The sequence below is a fragment of the Lolium rigidum genome, chromosome 7 (assembly GCF_022539505.1).
Source record: "Lolium rigidum isolate FL_2022 chromosome 7, APGP_CSIRO_Lrig_0.1, whole genome shotgun sequence".
Taxonomy (NCBI): Eukaryota; Viridiplantae; Streptophyta; class Magnoliopsida; order Poales; family Poaceae; genus Lolium; species Lolium rigidum.
In genome coordinates this window covers 231960986-231979005 of record NC_061514.1, presented here as the reverse complement: position 1 = coordinate 231979005, position 18020 = coordinate 231960986, and the positions used below count along the sequence as shown (strand labels likewise).

Here is an 18020-nt window from a genome sequence, read left to right as displayed (position 1 = left end):
TGGAAGACTTGAAATTGGATAAATGGAGAGTCAAATTGGAAGAACAGTTCTTATTGATTCAAAGGAACGACTTTACAAGAAAGAGCCGATGGCTCTCAAAAGGATCATCCGATGCCTAATGCACTACTACTACTAGTCCTATGCTACTAGTCTAAGGGCCGTTGCTGCCCTCGTCGGTGCTGTCGTGGCTGCTGTCGGCGCTGCTGCCGGCGGGCTCCTCGTCGCTGCTGCCGTAACCTTCGGCAGGGGCCCCGTACTCCTCCTCGTCATCATCGTCGTCGTCATCATCATCCGACCCGGTGCGGAAGCGCTTCATCGGCGGGTACTCGTCGGAGGAGGTGTCCTCCTCCGCTTCCTCATCCTCCTCATCAGAAGAGATGTCTTCGCCCCAGAGAGCATCATCGTCGTCCTCCTCCTCCGAATCCCCATCAATGAGGAAATGGAGGTTGTCTTCCCCATCGGTCAGGGATTCACCATCCTCTGACCAGACGGAGAAGTCCCAGTCCGCCTCGTCCCATCGCTCCGGGGCGCGTATGTCCTCCGGTGTCGACTCGCGGGAGGAGGAAGACCGGAAGGAAAGACCGGAGGAGGAAGAGGAGGAGGAGTCCATGGTGGAAGAAGGGTTTTCGAGTACTATGGAGGAACAGAGGATGAGGAGGGGATGAAGAAGCAAACTGCTCGATGCGGTTAAATAAAGGGGATATAGTGGAGATTCAATGCCACAGCAGAAGTGATGCCCAAAGATTTTTTTTTTGCCAGGTCACGCGAGAAGTTGAGAAGTCAAGGCATCATGATGATGGGTACTGCGACGGTTCTGCTCTGCCACGACATGACCCGACGAAGAAAAAGCAGAGTGATTTTGGAATTATCATTTCCAAAACCAGGGGGGCATGTGTTATCACCAGAATTTGACCGGATCAGAGGTGGGCCGCGATTAAGATGGGCTTGAAGAGTATACACGGAAGAAATACATGAATCGGCCTTTGTTTCGAGGGTTTCTTCTGGGTAAGCATCATGCTGCCTAGATCGCATCTTGCGATCTAGGCAGTAACGTTTATTCGTTGATTCATGTGTTGCTCGTGCTGAAGCCTTGTTGATGGCGAGCAGCGTAGTTATCATAGATGTGTTAGGGTTAGCATTGTTTCATCGTATCATATGCTTTCGTCCATGCAACCCTTAGACGTCTAGCCGCCCTTACACCTATCTTAGGTGTAAGGGCGGCACCACGCTTGACCATTGTTTAGTAGATCCGATCCGTTATGATTGCTCCTTGTTCTTCAAGGATTAGTTTAATATCTGCATAGTTAGGCCTTGCAAACGGGTTGAAGGATCCAGTAGCACGTAGGGTGTAGTTTGCTAGCCCTAGATAAGATGTTCGGGGATCAACTTCATGTTGGTTTTTAGGCCTTGTCTAGGGTCGGTTTATTATCACCGTGCGTGGCTGCCGGGCTCAATCACGCGTAGGATGTTCCGATTATGTGGTGAAAACCCTAAATCGTCGTAGGTCGTTTTAGCTTTATATTGATCAAGCGGGACCACCATGTGATCGTAGACCTCATACGAACCATGGGTGGATCGGCTCCTTGAGCCGATTCACATGATAACTCGAGAGCCGATCGAGGCTCGTATTTAATGTTTACGTGTATGCCATGCGAGGAAACTAAGCGAAGCAAATCCATCACCTTCCCGACCGGGTATAGTTCGGGTGGCACGCCCTTGCACCGAGCATCGGACGTGCGTGCCGAGGCTTTGCGGGCCGTCGCTCGAGGGACCAGGGCCAGCCGCAGTCCTGGGAGCCTCCCGGCTCTACTGTGTTGCCCATCGTTGCTCGCCGGTGGGTTTCTCACCGCAACAACATCAACAACAAATGCCCTCCGGTATGTTTTCTCACTTAGTCATTTTACTTCTCATTTTTGAATTGCTCTAACTTCTTCAACGCTTCCTTTTTCAGCTCAACACCTTGGCGGAGGAAGGCTTTAGAGATATTTTCCGCATTCCTACAGATGCTGGAAAGGCGGAGGAGGATCCGGAGGATGAAGGCGAGAGGGAGGAACAGGCCCCCGAGAAGAAAACCGCCCCTCGCGCTACCAAACGTCCCCGCGCCAAGGTTTCCGGTACTGATGCCGGAGCCAGCGTCGAGGCCTCCGCCAAGAAGGCAAAAACCACCGCTCCATCTGGACCTCCACGCCTCGACTCCAGGAAGGGGAGTGTGCTCGGATCAAGCTGCTGGATACATCCGGAAAAGGGACACGCCCGCAACTTCCCGGAGCCACATAAGTGTTCCGGAATATAGACTCTTTGTTGTGAAGCTAAAACGCATCGCTTATATCTTTTATTTACTTGGTTCAGGAACCAGAAGATCGCCGCTTTGCGGGTTATTACCCAAAAGCCAATCACAAGCTTTCTCTGGACATCTTCGTCCATATGCCCTGCCACACCAGTTCCGCCAAGCACCTCCAACACAGCTCCCCAACCTACTCCGCCTGAAGCTCACCCCACTCCTAACCCCACCGCCGAAACTCAAGTGGAAGTAATTCCAGTGAGCAGTGGGAGAAAGGACGGAAGCTGCTCCGCCACAAAGCGAGCTGCCCCTAAGGAAGCCCAAGACAGGGGTCAAGAGGAGGCAGAAGTCAATTCTGCAGATAAGGCTGAAGCTACGGCTCATGATGCCATCGTATTTCCGGACAAATTTGGCGACCCTTCTGACCTCTATGCTACGCCCAAGGCGTACTCCACCAAGTTCTTCAACAAGCTCACAGAGGCGGAAAAATGGAGCTCGAGCAGGATTTGCTAAACTCCATGTTGAACAACGCATGGGGAAAGGCTGACGCTGAATGTTCCGACATTCAGAATCATAAAAGGGAAACCCGCGAGTTCTTCGACCAACTTCTCTGCAAGCGCAAGGTAAACCATTCTTCCCAGTAGCCCCAAAGTATCTAGGCGGAAACCAAGCGTAGTTTGCACCTTGATACTTTGAGTAAACTATCCTGAGAAAATTCAAAGTGTCGTAGTAGCCCCCAAGCGTCATGTCGGAAACTTTCCAGCAATGATACTTCGAAAAGATCTACACTTAGTTATATGCAATCAGAACTTATCCTTTTTTCTCAATGCTGTAGGAACAACAAGCGCTGCACTATGAGCTCCATAAGAACATCTATCTGCAGCGCCGCGTTACCCTCGGCTAGGCGGATCAAATTCACGATGCTAAAGAGAGGATTGCAGAGCTGGAAAAAATGCTGGCGGAGGCCCAAGGTGTATTTCCGACCAGTTCGTCATTACTCCAACCTTCCGACTTTAAACTTGGAATTTTGTTTTGTTTGAGTAGGTGCGTCTACTTCTCTGTCCACTGCTTCTTCAGAACTTGAGATCCTGTGCTCCACCCACAAGGACCTAGAGTCAAAACTGAAGGAGGCGGAGGAAAAGCGGGAACTTGCTGAGAATCAGCTGGCTGAGAAAAATTCTGAGTTCATCAGAGAGAAGGCTGATCTGGTGGAGAAGCGGAGGAATGACAGCGCTACAGTTAAAAACCTCCAAGCTAACGCCCAAACGCTCCGGACTTATATGACGCAAGCAGAGCAAGGTTGGGACCTGCTAAACTCCGACATCATGGGTAAGTTTTCGGAGCCCAAATTCAAGACAGTTCTCCATAACTCTGAATGACTCTTAACTCTGATCAATTTGTGATTATAGAGCCACTTGGATATGATGAGGCCCGACGCGGGATGTTTCTGCGCGATGACTTGATCCGGCTGGCCGGAGACGATTGCAGAGACCTAGTATCGGCATGTCGCAAGGTCTACCACAACTTGGCGATCAAGTATCAACATACGGGTCCACTTTCTATTTTTGGAAAATTTTAATTCCGATAGGGGGCACCGCGTAAGACTACAGGGTGCCCGGGTATTGTGTAGCCTGACCCTTTATTAATACCATGTTTGGTTGCACAGAATTGGGCCTGGATTAGGGAATCTATAATTGAGGCCATAATTCCACTGTTTGGATGTGCACATAATCATTGCCTGAAAACGTTGCTCCAATTCCATGCGAGTATGCGACCCACACGCGCGAGCGAACAGAGTGGCCACACATTCCGAGCTGCCGACCTCGAAAACACAGCGAATTCGCGAAACGGTACCCAGTCCGTCCTCAGACTTCCCAACCTCACGCGCGACGGAGAGGCTCCTCCCGGCGGCGCAGGTACCTCCTCCCCGCCCTCCCTCTTCCTTGCCTCTCCCTCCGTCCGCCGTCCTCTGCCCCCTGGCCTCCCTCTTCCCCGTCCTCCCCTTCCCTCCATCACCCCTTCTCCCTGGCCGCCCCTCCCCGCCATGAGGGAACCCTAACCCTAGAACGGCGGCGGGAGGTGCCCACCCCTCTCCTCTGTTTCCGCCACTGGGGCAGTTCCATCAGGCCTCTTCATGAACTTGTCATATTCATCAAAAATTTAATTCTAACTCTGTTTATTCTTCTGCATATGTGCCGTTTTGAAAATTGCTAGTCTGTATCACCATTTTATTTACTGAAGTACGTGTGTCGGTTGAAGTAGTAGCTAAAATGTGGCCAGCAATTTAATTAGTTAACTGGAAGTAAGAGAGTAGAGAAGAACCTATTTGATCCGATCTTGTTAGTTAACTGGAAGTAGCATTTTTCCACTAGTTAGAAGTTGCCTATTGATTGATCTTCTAACTGCAATTTTTGTCTGATTACTGAATATAATCTAAGATATGATGAGGATGATATTGAGTGGTGATGCCCTTATAGATGCTAGACTCTGTATTTTCTGTACCTCAAATTAAGAAGCAAGCTGTGTCTGGTGTTTCTCTCCTGAGATGTGCTAGATAGTATTATAAATTCATTCATGTTCCTTCCGGACCTTGTCAATGTAAATGGACGGGATGGGCTTGACAAAAAATACAGTCGAGGTTTAAACGAAGACTGCAAGTCGTAAATCGTTAGAAAAAAGGCCGATTTTTGCGAAGGGAAGACAACTCGCTCCGCACGCGACAAGTGGCGCGCTGTGGTGCCAGAAAATTTCTGGGAAGTGGTCTCCCTGCTCGCCACGTGTCGTAAGGGGAAGCAAGGTGGGGATGGGGGAGGAGAGAGACATCGGGTTGTGTCGGTTTTTCCCTTTTTTTCTTCTAGATTCGTTTTCAAAATGAAATATCTTGAGAACAGTAAGTCCAAATTGCGAACCGTTTTCACTTTTGAGATCCTCGCGTCGAGATCTTTAAAACTAGATCTCATGTTGATAGGTTTGGAGATATTTTTTTTTCGTACTTCCAATAATATTATGATGGTACCTGTGGTGTGTACCTAACTGTACTCGTGTTTTAACTGATAAGTACTTTTGTTTTTAGTGTATTTGGTGCAATTTTCCCTTTACTCGCTAACTGTACTCGTCGGTGTGCGGGGACTGTACATGTACTTACGCGCGACCGTATATGCTCGTGTGCGCCAATGTACTTCTGTACATGTACTTGCTCGTGTTCATGACTGTACCTGCTTATATGCGCGTTTGTACCTGCTCTTGTGCGTGACTGTACTTGTACTCGCTCGTGTGTTCAACTGTACTCGTGTGTTGTGCGTGACTGTACCTGCTCGTGTGCGCGACTATACCTGCTCGTATGTGCGACTATACTTCTGTATATGTACTTGCTCGTGTGCACGATTGTACCTACTCGTGTGCGTGACTGTACCTGCTCGTGTACGTGACTGTACTTGTATTCGCCCGTATGTTCAACTGTACCTATGCATTATATGTACTGTAGTCGAGCATGTTACTGGATTGTACTCACACTTGTAGTTTTATACTTTGTACCTATGTCTTCGTAAGAAAAAAAACGAACGAGAACATAGTCGTTTGTAGTGAGCAAGCTAGTTACCATTTTGTAATCGACAGCGCGTACTCGCGCGGGAGCGCGTACGGAGCGGCAAAGCGTGTACTCGCGCGTACTCGCGCACGGGACGGGATTCGCGCGCTCGCGTCGCGGCGGTGAGGACACGCGTCAGCTTCGTGGGACGCAGTTTTCTCTTCGTAAAGGTCTCCATTTTTCTAGTGACATCCCTGCAAGTCAGCTGGTGCTGGGCTAGAAATTTTACCTCGCCGGGCTAGACGACCGGGATTGGGCCACAATCCAGGTCAATCCCTGCCTAAGTCGGATTAAGGGCTCCTTTGATTCAAAGGATTTGCATAGGAATTGCGTAGGATTTGGTTCCTATGAGAAAATTTCCTATACATGTTGTTTGATTCATAGGAACATAGCCTATAGGAAAAATTCCTATAGGAATCTTGTAGTGTAATTCCTATAGGAAAAAAGCATTAGCCCATACCTCATGGAAAAATTCCTTTGCTACAATCAAACAAACTTCATCTTCCTATAGGATTCAAGTAGACATGCCATTCCAATCCTATACCTTTCCTATTCCTATGTTTTTCCTATCCTTCAAATCAAAGGAGCCGAACGGGGCCTTACGTTACATGTAGATTCCTTCCCGTAGGACTCGTTTGGCTGTTGGGACGAAAATTCCCCCGAAAAATATTCCTGACCGAAAATAGACTGAAACAGGAGCAAAACTCCGGAATTATATTCCCGACCTCCGGACAGACTAGGGAAAAATTCTCCCCGGAAAAAGACCGAAAACCCGCCGGGATTCGAGTAACCAAACAAGCCCTAACTCCCCCACCCCCATCCCCATCCGGCATCCGCAGTCACGATTGCATTGTGCTTCCCCTCTTGGGCTATTTTGTTGGACCGTCAGCGCCCATACAGGCATACACGACTCGTTTGACAGTGGCTGTGTGCTGGGACTGGGAGTGGACCCATGGATATGCCCTAGCGTCCACCCCCTGCTCATCCCGTTTCTACCACCTGCCGCCCCCGCCCCCAAATTGCTCCAAGCGCCGCCGGTAGACGGAAAGACGGGATGGTTCGCTTTGGATCGGAGGATCGTGCAATGGGTAGTAATTATCTCCAGATCCTCATTTCTTTTCTCACCATCGTTAATTCTATTCCCTTGTTTTTTTTTTGTTTGTCTCTCTTATCTCTCTGCAAATTTTAGGAGCGATCGATCGTCACGGAATACATGAGGTTGGCGGGCCTCTTCTTGTTGGTGGGGTTAATTTGCTCAACACGCGGACTGGCCTCTTCTATGATCAAGAGCTTCGCCATGTCCTCACCGATGAGCATCGGTTTCGAGCTTATCTGGAGTTTCGCGAGCAGGCCATCAAAATCGCCGTGACTGAACTCATGTCTGGTGCCAAATCACCTGTACGTGCATATTGCATTGGATCAACCTCTCGTGTGCCTTGTCTTCGAAAAAATCTTTACTTTTCATACTAACACATTTTTTTTTTGTTGTTGCATCAAATCTTTGCAGGCTGATTTGTTTCTCTCGATTGCCGAGGATAGTGATACCTTCAATAGCGAGCTTGTCGAGTACATCTTGATGCGCTACACGAGGCATGATGGAACCTCCTCCATCTTGCAGCGATCTGTCACTGGGGATGATGGACATAATGGAACTGAGGTTGACAACACCTCCATAAGGCATTACTTGCCTAATGATATAATCAGACAAATCGAGAATGTAAGTGTTGTGGCAAATATATGTGTTTTTCCTACTATCAGCATGTTATTGTTGGAGCACCCTCTAAATTTTCATTTTCCAGAACCAAAAGTTCCTTTGTCAACAATTGTCGTCTATTCAGAGATACTTTGCATACCGGAAATTTCTTGTGAAGCTTGACTTTATTCAGGTGCTGGCCACTTAACACCTTCTATGCTTCATTCAGTATACTACACTCTTGCATACTCAGTTTCTTCCTATTGCAGTCGAATAGTGATCCTGAAAGTGTTCTAAAAAGGCTTAAATCTTCAACTATATGCCCGGGGCTTCCAGATCATGAGCTAAGGCGTTGCTTAGAGGTTTCAATTGCCATATGTTTTATTGAATAAGTACATCATTTTTTCATGTAATATAGCTTTTCCTTCTCTTTCAGGGCCATATTAATTTTTTGAAAGAATACGAGGATAAGAAATTGGACCCTGCGGCCAGCATATCTGAGGTTAGAATTGGCAACCTTTCTTTGACTGTGATATTAGATTTGTTATGTGCTAGGATTTATAGTCCGATTTCAGTTTGAAATCAGAAATTTTTACTCTTCATTTTTATTGTGGTTCGGATTCTACATGTATTGTCTATTTATTATCTAATGAAGAAAAAAAAAACTGGGACACTTGAACATTATTAGGGCATAATATCTGTATCCTACAATCCTGCAACCCATTAACGCTAGACAAATCGGCTGCTCTATTCACTCGATTCTTCCCCTATAAACAAATAGTTTGCAGGAGGTGAGATGAGAGTGGGTCAATATAACACGAAAAGAATAACACAATAATCTTATTTTGAGGAACACAGACAATGGAAAGATTGTAAAAAACAGAGCTGTATCCTGGGTTACATTTAGAAAACAGGCAAGAATGCCCTTGCTATCTATAAATGCCCAAAAGTCTTACAATGGAGGCGCACTGCGTTCCACCAGTTCACCATACAAAACAGACCTGATCCTGTGGTTACATGACAAAGATACAGTGAAGCAGCAAGACCAACTTTTTCCTGGTCTAAATTGCTCGGAGTATTTAGCTCCATGAATCTGCAGCTTCACCATGCCTCTGGATGAAAAAGCATCTTCATGTGGATAAGAGCTTATTCAGTATGCAGATAGAGCTATTAACTGTTTGTGGGAACAGTAGCAACACATCCCTTTGCGCTGTATTGCATTTTTTCAGTGTCAAATTGTTGGACTGTAATCTGGGCGTGAGCACATAATGGCTTATTATGCTGTCTGTCCAGATAGTGCGTGCACCATTGAGCCACCCAAACCCCACACCTTCTCCCGCCTGGTGATAAAGCTTTTAGAAATGTGCTACTCCCTCCGGCCCCATTTACTTGTGGCAGACCATGCGGCTGATTGGCTTTGCTTTGCATGTGCTTAAAACGGATATGCGGAGTGTCAAGAGATATTTAAGTAAGTAATAATTATGTGTAGTTGTCATGGTTTTAAGCCTTTTTTATATCGTCGAGTCGATGTCACCCCTCCTGTACAAGCTGTCAGCCTTGATGATATGCATGCTGAGCAGGCACGCAGGGAGAGATGTAGAAGGAAAGGCAGAGAGGTGACAAGGAATGATCCGTATCGTCATACTGACAAACATATGATGAACTTTTCCAGCAATGCAATTGCCTCGAATTATATTTCCAGCTTGCATGAAACGACTAAGCATGTGAGTAGGCATGGATAAAAATAAACAGTTGCATGCTTGCTACGGAAAAAGCTAGGCTACAAAAAGCAAATATTTTTCACTTGCCATAACAGTAGTTCATGAAAACATAATAATTATGTTCATGAAAACATAATTATTATTAAGAGGTCTCTTCCTAATACCGTGCTTCTTGCTCATCAAAATAGTGTCCCTGCTTGATGCAAACCTTACAGCTTGTTACTCGTGGCATGGCTGTGGGGATTTAGATAGACGCAGGCTCTTGTGGCTCTGCTATAGCCTGTAGGGATTAGGTTGACATATGCTTAGATGGGAAGACAACTGGGTGAGAATAGATTGATTTTTTCTTATGAAATATATACTCCCTCCTTCCGGAAATAACTGACTTCGATTTGTCTAGATTTGCATGTATCTAGACGTGTTTTAGTGTGTAGATACATGCGAATCTAGACAAATCTGAATCACTTGTTTCCGGACGGAAGAAGTATATGACATCCTTATATCAAGGACTCGCTCGGTGCCTTTTTGTAATACAATTTTGCTTAGTGCATTTCCCCAGGATAAGTAGCTTGTCGTCACACTGCAAGTCGCTGCCCATGTCTGACACCCTTTATTGTCCCCACAAAGATGATACTACCTCCGTTTCAAAGAATAAGGCGTTCTTGTTTTTTGTGCTTTTTTTTGTTTGACTAAGAATTGCTTCAAATATATAAAGATTGTTTGTATGAAATCAACATCATGTGAAAGTACTTTTCAATATGAATCTAACGATACTAATTACATATAATATAATCAAGATTTTGTTGCTTATTTTTTATGGGTAAAGTTCGTCTTGAATTACGTGTGCGCCTTATTCTTTGAAACGGAGGTAGTATGTGAAATGACCTAGTGCTACCTTGTTCATACAGTTTAGGCTGCTGCTATGAACTTAAGCGATTCCCCACAGTGGATGATCTGGTGGGTTGTCTGCTGCATCAAGTATATTTGTTTATAGCTTAATTTAAACAATATCCCAAATGGTCTTCATTCTTTATCTTTGCATTGATTTTCTCTTATTTAGTGGGCCTCACCTTGCCTTAGACTCTCCTACCTTCACCTGTGGCACCTAATTACTTCAATGCTTGTACATCGAGACAATGTACTCTCCCTGTCCTTAACTTTATTTGTGCATCTCCCCATGTCAGAACGCAGCCTCCCCTCTCCCTGCACCTCCTTTAATTTTTTTCTCACATCCATCTGACCCTCCCTGTACTATACACCCCGGCAGCCTGCCATGCTGAAAGCTGGAATACTCTTTCTGGAGACTATGCTAAACCCTGTACCGATGCCTGCTATATGCTCTTGAGCCTAACGTGGCATCCAGGGCACTTGTGCAAGTGGAAGGAAGGCCTTCCGAAGCATGTGCATACATGGTGCCATATAAACGTTTGAGTGCTGACAATGGGTCACAGGCTTTCAGTTATTGTGGCAAGTGATGTGTTGTGTTTTTGTTAGACATAATTTCATAGTCAGGAATAAAAGAAATGTTCTAGCTTTCAGTTGGCATAACACATGGCATCTGCTGGCTTGACATGTCGTACCTTCCTTGTCTTCACTTTCACAGTATGAAAACATAGCTTTGAAGAAGATCCATTCAGAGTTGAGTTCAGAATTACAGGAGCATCTGGATCGCTATGATTGGGTAAGTTCCATGATTCTAAGTTTGCAGATTCCTTCTAACCCAGTTCCGTGTAGTCCCTGGAGCTCATGCTCACTGTCCTTTTTGTAATTTGTAGATGCTTATGGAGCAGTACTATGACCGTATGAAATTAAGGAGTCTTGCAAGAGAATGTGCTACTCAAGCGCAAATGACTGGACATGTTCTTGTCGCAGAGGTAAGTCGTTAGTGGTGTTTTTGTTATCATTCTCTGCCATTTTGATACCAGTCAACTATAGAAGCATAAAAAAGTGGATAAATTTTCCTCTGCTATTTCACATAAATTACGTCATCATAAATGCATTTTATACAAATTAACGTTAATGCTGTTTTTCAAGGTCGATGTCGCATTCCTTCTTTTCTCTTTGGATTTATGATAAGTACTCCCTCTGATCATAAATATAAGACGTTTTAGACATTTTAAAATGAACTAGATACATGCCAGTGTGAGTCAATCTACACACTAAAAATAGACTAGAGACATATCAAAATAGATGAATCTACAAAAGGCTTAAACATCTTATATTAGTAAACGGAGGGAGTATATTGGTTTGACTTGTGTTAAACTTACATTGTCTACGGGGTTTCAAGTTTGGATTTTCATCTGCATATCATACAACACCCTCTCATTTTTCTCCTTCACCGTAATGTACCCTGGGCAAGCTTTTTTGTGTGTCTGTAACTATCGTCTGGAAAGACATCTGTCTGCCTAAACAAATGAAGTTTCTGGTTTGTTATATGCAAATTTTCTATTGCAGGGTCTACCAATAAAAGCACATCTCAAGAAATATATGCTTTACGCAAATCCAGAAGTTAAGAAGCTGCCTTCATTTAAACAAGCAGCGAAGCGGTCATTTGACAGCTACATGGGTCGAATAAAAGAGAAATTCAGAAGCAGGGCTCCTCTTGGCAGGCCTATCGGAAGGCCATTCCAGTTGCTTTTTGCGGGTACATTAGCAACTTCATTTGGTTAGTACCGTTTCCATCTTCTCCCTGTACGCGCACTACTAGATTCATTCTGATTCGTTCTAATTTGTTTTCGCTAGGATTTTAGGTGGGTTAGGTAGGATTCGTGTTGTTCCGAGATTCGTACTATTCCTCTGCGAGTCAACACCTCACACGCGATGCTAGCTAAGTAGCTATACTCTAACGCCGTGTATCTGATGCTATAGTGATTTGGTCGAATGTTTTGTTCTTGCTTAGCTTTATCTATTAATGTGTTGCTCTTTTGCAGCTCGTAAGTTATGATGTTTTTTGATCTGTAGTGATGATGATTAGGCATGTTTTTCTGGAACTACTATTTTTCGAATTTTCCTAATCTGAGCAAAATTTTAAATTTCAAAATAGAGCAAAATAATATTTTAAATTAATTTTGAATCTGAGCAAAATTTCCAATTCCGAATCTAATCAAAAAATTATTTTGAACAATTTTTCAATCTGGGAAAAATTTGATTTTGAACAAAATTCGAATGTGAGCAAAATTTGATTTTGAACAAAAATCAAAGCAAAAAATAATTTTGAAGAAATTTCGAAATCTGAGCAAAATTTGGTCGAATTTGAAACAAAAAAGAAACCGACCGAACAATCCAAGAGCGGAAGGAAAAAGATAAAACCGGTTGACCAGGAAAACTGCACAGGATCCTTCTCCGTCGGCAATCCCTATTCCCCGCCTATTTAGCGGGGCTTAGAGCAACTCTAACAGCCCGTAAATCCCGCCGGAACCGAACTTTTCCGGAGGATTTACGGGTTCGGCCGAAACAGGCGCAGATCAGCGCCCGAAAAAGTGGGCCGGCCCGAATCGAGAGTTCGAGGGCCCGAGAAATCCCCCGCACGGCCCCTATTAAAAGGGTTCGCGGAGGGGAGTTCGGTTCGGAAACCCTACTCCCCTCCCGCCGCCGTAGCCCACCGCTCCGACGAGCAATCCCCGGCGATCGGACGCCGCTCGGCCGCTACGGCCACCACCCCGCCGTCCTAAATGACGCGTGCAACACGCGTGGGTAGGGGCGGCGGCCGGACCGGCGCCGGAAGGGCAAGTTGTCGTCCCCCGGGCGTACGGGCGGACACGGAGCGCGGCAGGCGGGCGCGCTCCGACGGCGCATGGAAGCGGGCCGGCCACAAGTGGCCGGAGCTGATGGCGCGCCACCTTCAAGCGCGCGCGGAGGCGGCTGCGGAGGCGGCAGCAGCAGCAGCTGCGGCTGGGGAAGCGGAGGAGCCCCCCGCTGCCGGCGGGTGCAGCCCGCCGCTGCCGCCGTTGCCCCCCAGCGGCGACGACGATGATGCAGACGGACCGGCTCTGCTCTGCGGGGGCGCCTCCGGCGCGGCGGCAATCGAGTTGGCGGCCCTCGTCGTCGCCTAGCAACCGGCGGCGTCGAAAAACCCTCCGCCGCCGGGGAATTTAATTTCTAGTCTAATTAGGCCTGTAGTACGTATTTAGGTCCAATGCGGTTGTATTTTGGCACTATTTAGTGTGAATTATGATCGAATTAAGGTTGATCGGATGAAATCAACTACAATCCCCGTCGATAATTTTCCCGCGTCGTTTGATTTTCGCGAGTTCGGTTTGTGTTTACAGTTTCTGTTCTGCACCGTGCCCAAATGCTCGCTCATTTCGTTTTTCGGGAGACTGAACTCCGTTTTTTCGGTTCGGCCAAATACGGGCTCTGTTAGAGATGCTTTTAATACGCCCCGGGACCGAGCGGGCCGCGGCCCATCTGGGCGGTTTTTTCCTTTTTGTGTTATTTCGTCGGTTCGCGTTCCGGTTTTGTCGTTTTTTGCTTTTTCTTCGTTTCTTCTTTTTTTTCTGGTTTGTCTGTTTTCCATTTTCTGGTTTTTTTTTCTGTTTTCTGTTTTAAGCATTTTTCAAATTCCAGCAAATTTTAAATTTAAGCATTTTACAAATTCGAGCAAATTTTAAAATCGAGTATTTTTCATATTCGAGTATTTTTTAAATTGGAGCAAATTTTAAATTTGAGCAATTTTCGAACTCAGCAAATTTTTAAATTTCAGCATTTTTTGTAACTCGATTTTTATTTTTAGATATGTTTTTAATTCATTATTTGAATCAGATTCGCAAAAAGGGTTGTAAAACCCGTCACTCGCGGGGTTCGAAACGCGTCTGCCCGCTCTTGGGGTGGATTCTGCTACCACTGAGCTGCAGTTTCGTTCGTGCTTATCATGAGAAAGCATTTTACTTATTTTAGACGTAGAGAACAACTTAATGGGCCGGCCCAACAGAGGCGAGCGGAGGCGAGCCGCACGTGCGCGCGTTATTCCCGCACGCACGCGGGCGGGGAATAGGGCAACCCTTCTCCATCCTTCCCAAACCGGAAACAGGAGCTGCATCGCTAAATTACTGGGCCGTGGCCCGGGTGGCTATCGTTAGCATGCGGAGCATATTAATGCACGCTAATGAGCGATAAATATGTCTAGGAACATTGCGTGCTAATTTTCTGTTGGGCCGGCCCAGAACTAAAGAAGCAGCGGGTTGCGAAAACCCCCGATAACCTTCTTCTCTAGGACTAGGAGCGACGCCGCCGCCCGGCTCTTCATCAGCAACCCCTACCGGCCCCCGCTATCCTAGCCGCAGCCGGCCTAATCAGGACATGTCCTAGGCAAGCCGGGCTGCCACCTTCCTCAGCCGGCGCTGACCACGGTTGCTCATCGGCCACTGCTGATCTCCGAAGGCCGTCTCCTCTTTTCTTTTGGGGAACCGAAGGCCCTCTCCTCGTCAAGCTTCTAGTTGTCGGCCATGTCCAAGAATCTTTCATTAGAGCGTCCGTGGAAAAAAGGTATATCGCCCCCTTCCCTTCATTAAATTGGAAAATTGTCATGGTGCTCACGCTCTCTTGTATGCATCTAAGAGATGGAATTGTTTTGTATAGCCAATAATAGACTATTGCTGCATGTGTTGCTTCTGCATCCACAACTTCTGTAAAGATTGCCGTCACTTTCATGGGTAAAGAAGATCTAGGCCAAAATTATATATACTTCATACTCCTTTTCCTTAATATAATATATTCCATTGGAATAGCCCTAGCCATTACTACTGCACTTCTATATTGTGCTATATGTTTCTCACTCTGGCGTCAACCGTTCAAACTAGTAATTTTTCTACAATATAATTATTTTGCAGAGCATAGCTGACAACGCCGCTGTATTGTTCTGCTATTAACATCAACTTCTTATTTCTCACTGGCATGCCTGTTAACTATAGTTAATTTCCATACTCATGCAGATGACGGCAACAATGAAGAACGGGTAGGAGTGCCCTGAGAAAACTTGTGACTTTTTTCCATCATGTTCTGGTTCTGATTGACAGTGCTGATCTCTCTCCGTACAGAAGTATGACCCCCAGTGTGGCATGACGAAAGACGAGTTCGAATGGCGATGTGCTCAGGTTGACAGGGTAAGCCAGCGTATGCCCCAAGCGTTTGAGAAGTTGGATTTCCAGTTGCAGGTTATGCGTCGTCACTTCCTGGATGATCCTGATGCCCTAAACACTTGGGATGAGTATGAAAACGATGTCCGTTATGCATACAGGCATAACCTCTTGCAGACCCTGTCGTCACCATTGTCAATCCCGGTTAGTAGTCCACACACACACACACACTTCACCAATTTCTGTTCAATTCCCGTGCTGGAGATGCTAGTCCTTAGTGTTAACAACACATTAGTTGTACTGATGCATAACTTTAATTATTGCTTACAAATATGGTTATAACCGTAGAGCTAGTATACCCTTTGTTTCACTATGTGTCTTTGTGAGCCAACCATGGGCAGAGTAATAAGAAACCATTAATTGAGTCTAAATATGCCATGCTACCACTAATCAAAGCATCCATCCAAAGAAATCAATCCAAATCATTCTATTCAGTGCAGGTGCTTGCTATGCATCATACAAAATTAAGTAATCTATTCTCTCTTTCCCACCTCTTGCTCTTGTGTCACCAAATGCTGACTAACAACATGCTTGAATTATCTACGTTAATTGTGCTCTGTCATCGGGGATTTTGGTGACGAGGCACACCATATTGGGTGCCACCGGTTGATAGATAAATCAGACTCCAGCGAAGCAATCAAACTGCCGAACCAAGAAGTAGCTAATCTGGGACCAGATGCATTTCGTGTTTAGAAATGCATCAATCTGGCTAGTGAGATTAACGAGGCGACTTTATTTTTCTGTCCTCTTGAGGCAAATTCTGTAGCACACTAGCTAGCTAGTAGCACCGGTGATTTTCAACAGGCTGTTTGGATTGATGGTCCAACAGATTTCCTTTGCCTAGGTTTGGTGCAGGATGTAAAAATCCCTGAGTGGTAAAGTTGCCTAAAAAGTCTCAAAAAAACATCCATGACGACTTCAACTTAACTTTATTTATTTTTAATTCAGTTCACCAGGTCGAAGTATTGACCAGTACTTTTCTTGTTGATTTGCTTGGCTAGCATAAAGCATGTGTGCCGGTGCCGTAGGAGAAAGATTTCCTTAGGACCCCCTCTTGGAATAATGTTATGGATGGTGCAAATAGACATAAAAGCATGACCATCAACTGCAGTTGCATATATTAGTTTACTAGCCATAGTAGAACCCATAAATTCAGCCATTTGCATGCAAGTGTATGGGAGTCGTAACAATAACACAACTTATAGACGGAGTAGATGAAATGTGACTTTGCAACATCAATTAACCAGCTTTGCAAGAGCCTTGTATGTGGAGGTGTGGAATACTAGGAGTAGATTCAACAGGCACTGTGCATGGAACAAGGCTGCTTTCAATAGTGTGAAGCGTAGGACCACAAAAAATCAGCAGATTTTATTAGGGGCCTTAGGGGAATCATGAATTCTATCCATAGAAAGATATATTGAGCGAAGTTTCCTGTGGACGCGGACAAATAGTGAAACAGAGGGAGTAATTGATAGAAGAAGAGACCTGTAAGGTTTGCAATTTTTCTATTTTCCGCAAAACCCCTTGGTCGGAGCTCATTTAAGATCTTCAGATACCTTTGTGGTACATCGTTTGTCTGAAATTTACTGTTCGCAATCATGTCTATTAGTTCCAGTTCTGTGCTGTCCGAAGTTACCTTGTTGAGATAGATCATTTAGTTCATTGTTGAAGTTTAATCTTATTTGTTCATTTTATTGTTGATTTTTTATGCTCTTATTAATGACCCGTGCTAAGTCTTTCATGCATGAAGCATATTTTATTTGAAACAGTCCTATTTTGAATTTCCTGCTCTGCCCTAGTATCTGCATGTGTGATTTGGGCAATAGTTCCCCACACTCATTTGCAATTGTGCAATCTGTCAAGTACATCTGTTATTAGATGACCTGTAAGGTCACCCATGATCGAGTGCTACCTACTGCAATGTTTTGTAATCGGCTGAGTTATATTTTGGATCATCCATTTGCAAAATTGTGCGAGCTCACACTATCGTCAAATAAATCTTACTTTGTTTGACATGACTGATTCTTTTTTTGTAGCCATATTGATGTGTACATGCATTGACAATATTTTGAGTGTTGCTTTCAGAACTCTGATTTGTACGAGCAGCTAATGAAGAGAAAGGCGCAGTCCAAGACCTTTGTCGGCAAGATATCTAGAGGATTAGACAAGTTCAAAGAGGCAGCAACAAGGAACAAGAGGTTGGTTGGAGCTGGGGTAATATTTGCCGGTGCTGCTGCTGTATTTGCTCTTAGACGACACGCTACACTACGTGAAGTCAAACAGCAGACAAATGAAGCCTAGCTAGCAACAGTTGGATCATGGACTTGCTATCTACAAAGCAAAACTGTTCCTATTCAATATTACGTTGGAGCATTTCGTAGTTAATACCTGGGTGTGTAAGATGCTTCTAAATATATAAAGCTCCGTATTAAACTTTGGCATCTCCCTTAGAGCAATTCCAATAGTATAGCCAACTGTTGGATATAACAAGATGTCATATCATTTGTAGTCATCATATAGCTAACGTGTACAATAGTTGACTATAAAAATGTAGTACTTTACTAGTATATGGCCCACCTTTCATTCTCACAAGGTGCCTAGGAGC

General features: G+C 45.1%; 1 protein-coding gene across 1 annotated transcript; it reads left to right on the top strand.

Moving 5' to 3' along the window:
* The first annotated feature begins 2769 nt into the window (after window positions 1-2769).
* On the top strand, window positions 2770-17940 carry LOC124672534. Its single transcript, XM_047208750.1, has 16 exons — window positions 2770-2904; window positions 3117-3180; window positions 3326-3610; window positions 3691-3794; window positions 3948-4197; window positions 7057-7265; window positions 7375-7584; window positions 7667-7753; window positions 7830-7922; window positions 7997-8062; window positions 10885-10962; window positions 11057-11155; window positions 11736-11946; window positions 15212-15234; window positions 15317-15559; window positions 17501-17940. The coding sequence occupies exons 1-16, from the start codon at window positions 2770-2772 to the stop codon at window positions 17714-17716; spliced, it is 2373 nt and encodes a 790-aa protein (XP_047064706.1). The 3' UTR covers window positions 17717-17940.
* The last annotated feature ends 80 nt before the right edge of the window (window positions 17941-18020 follow it).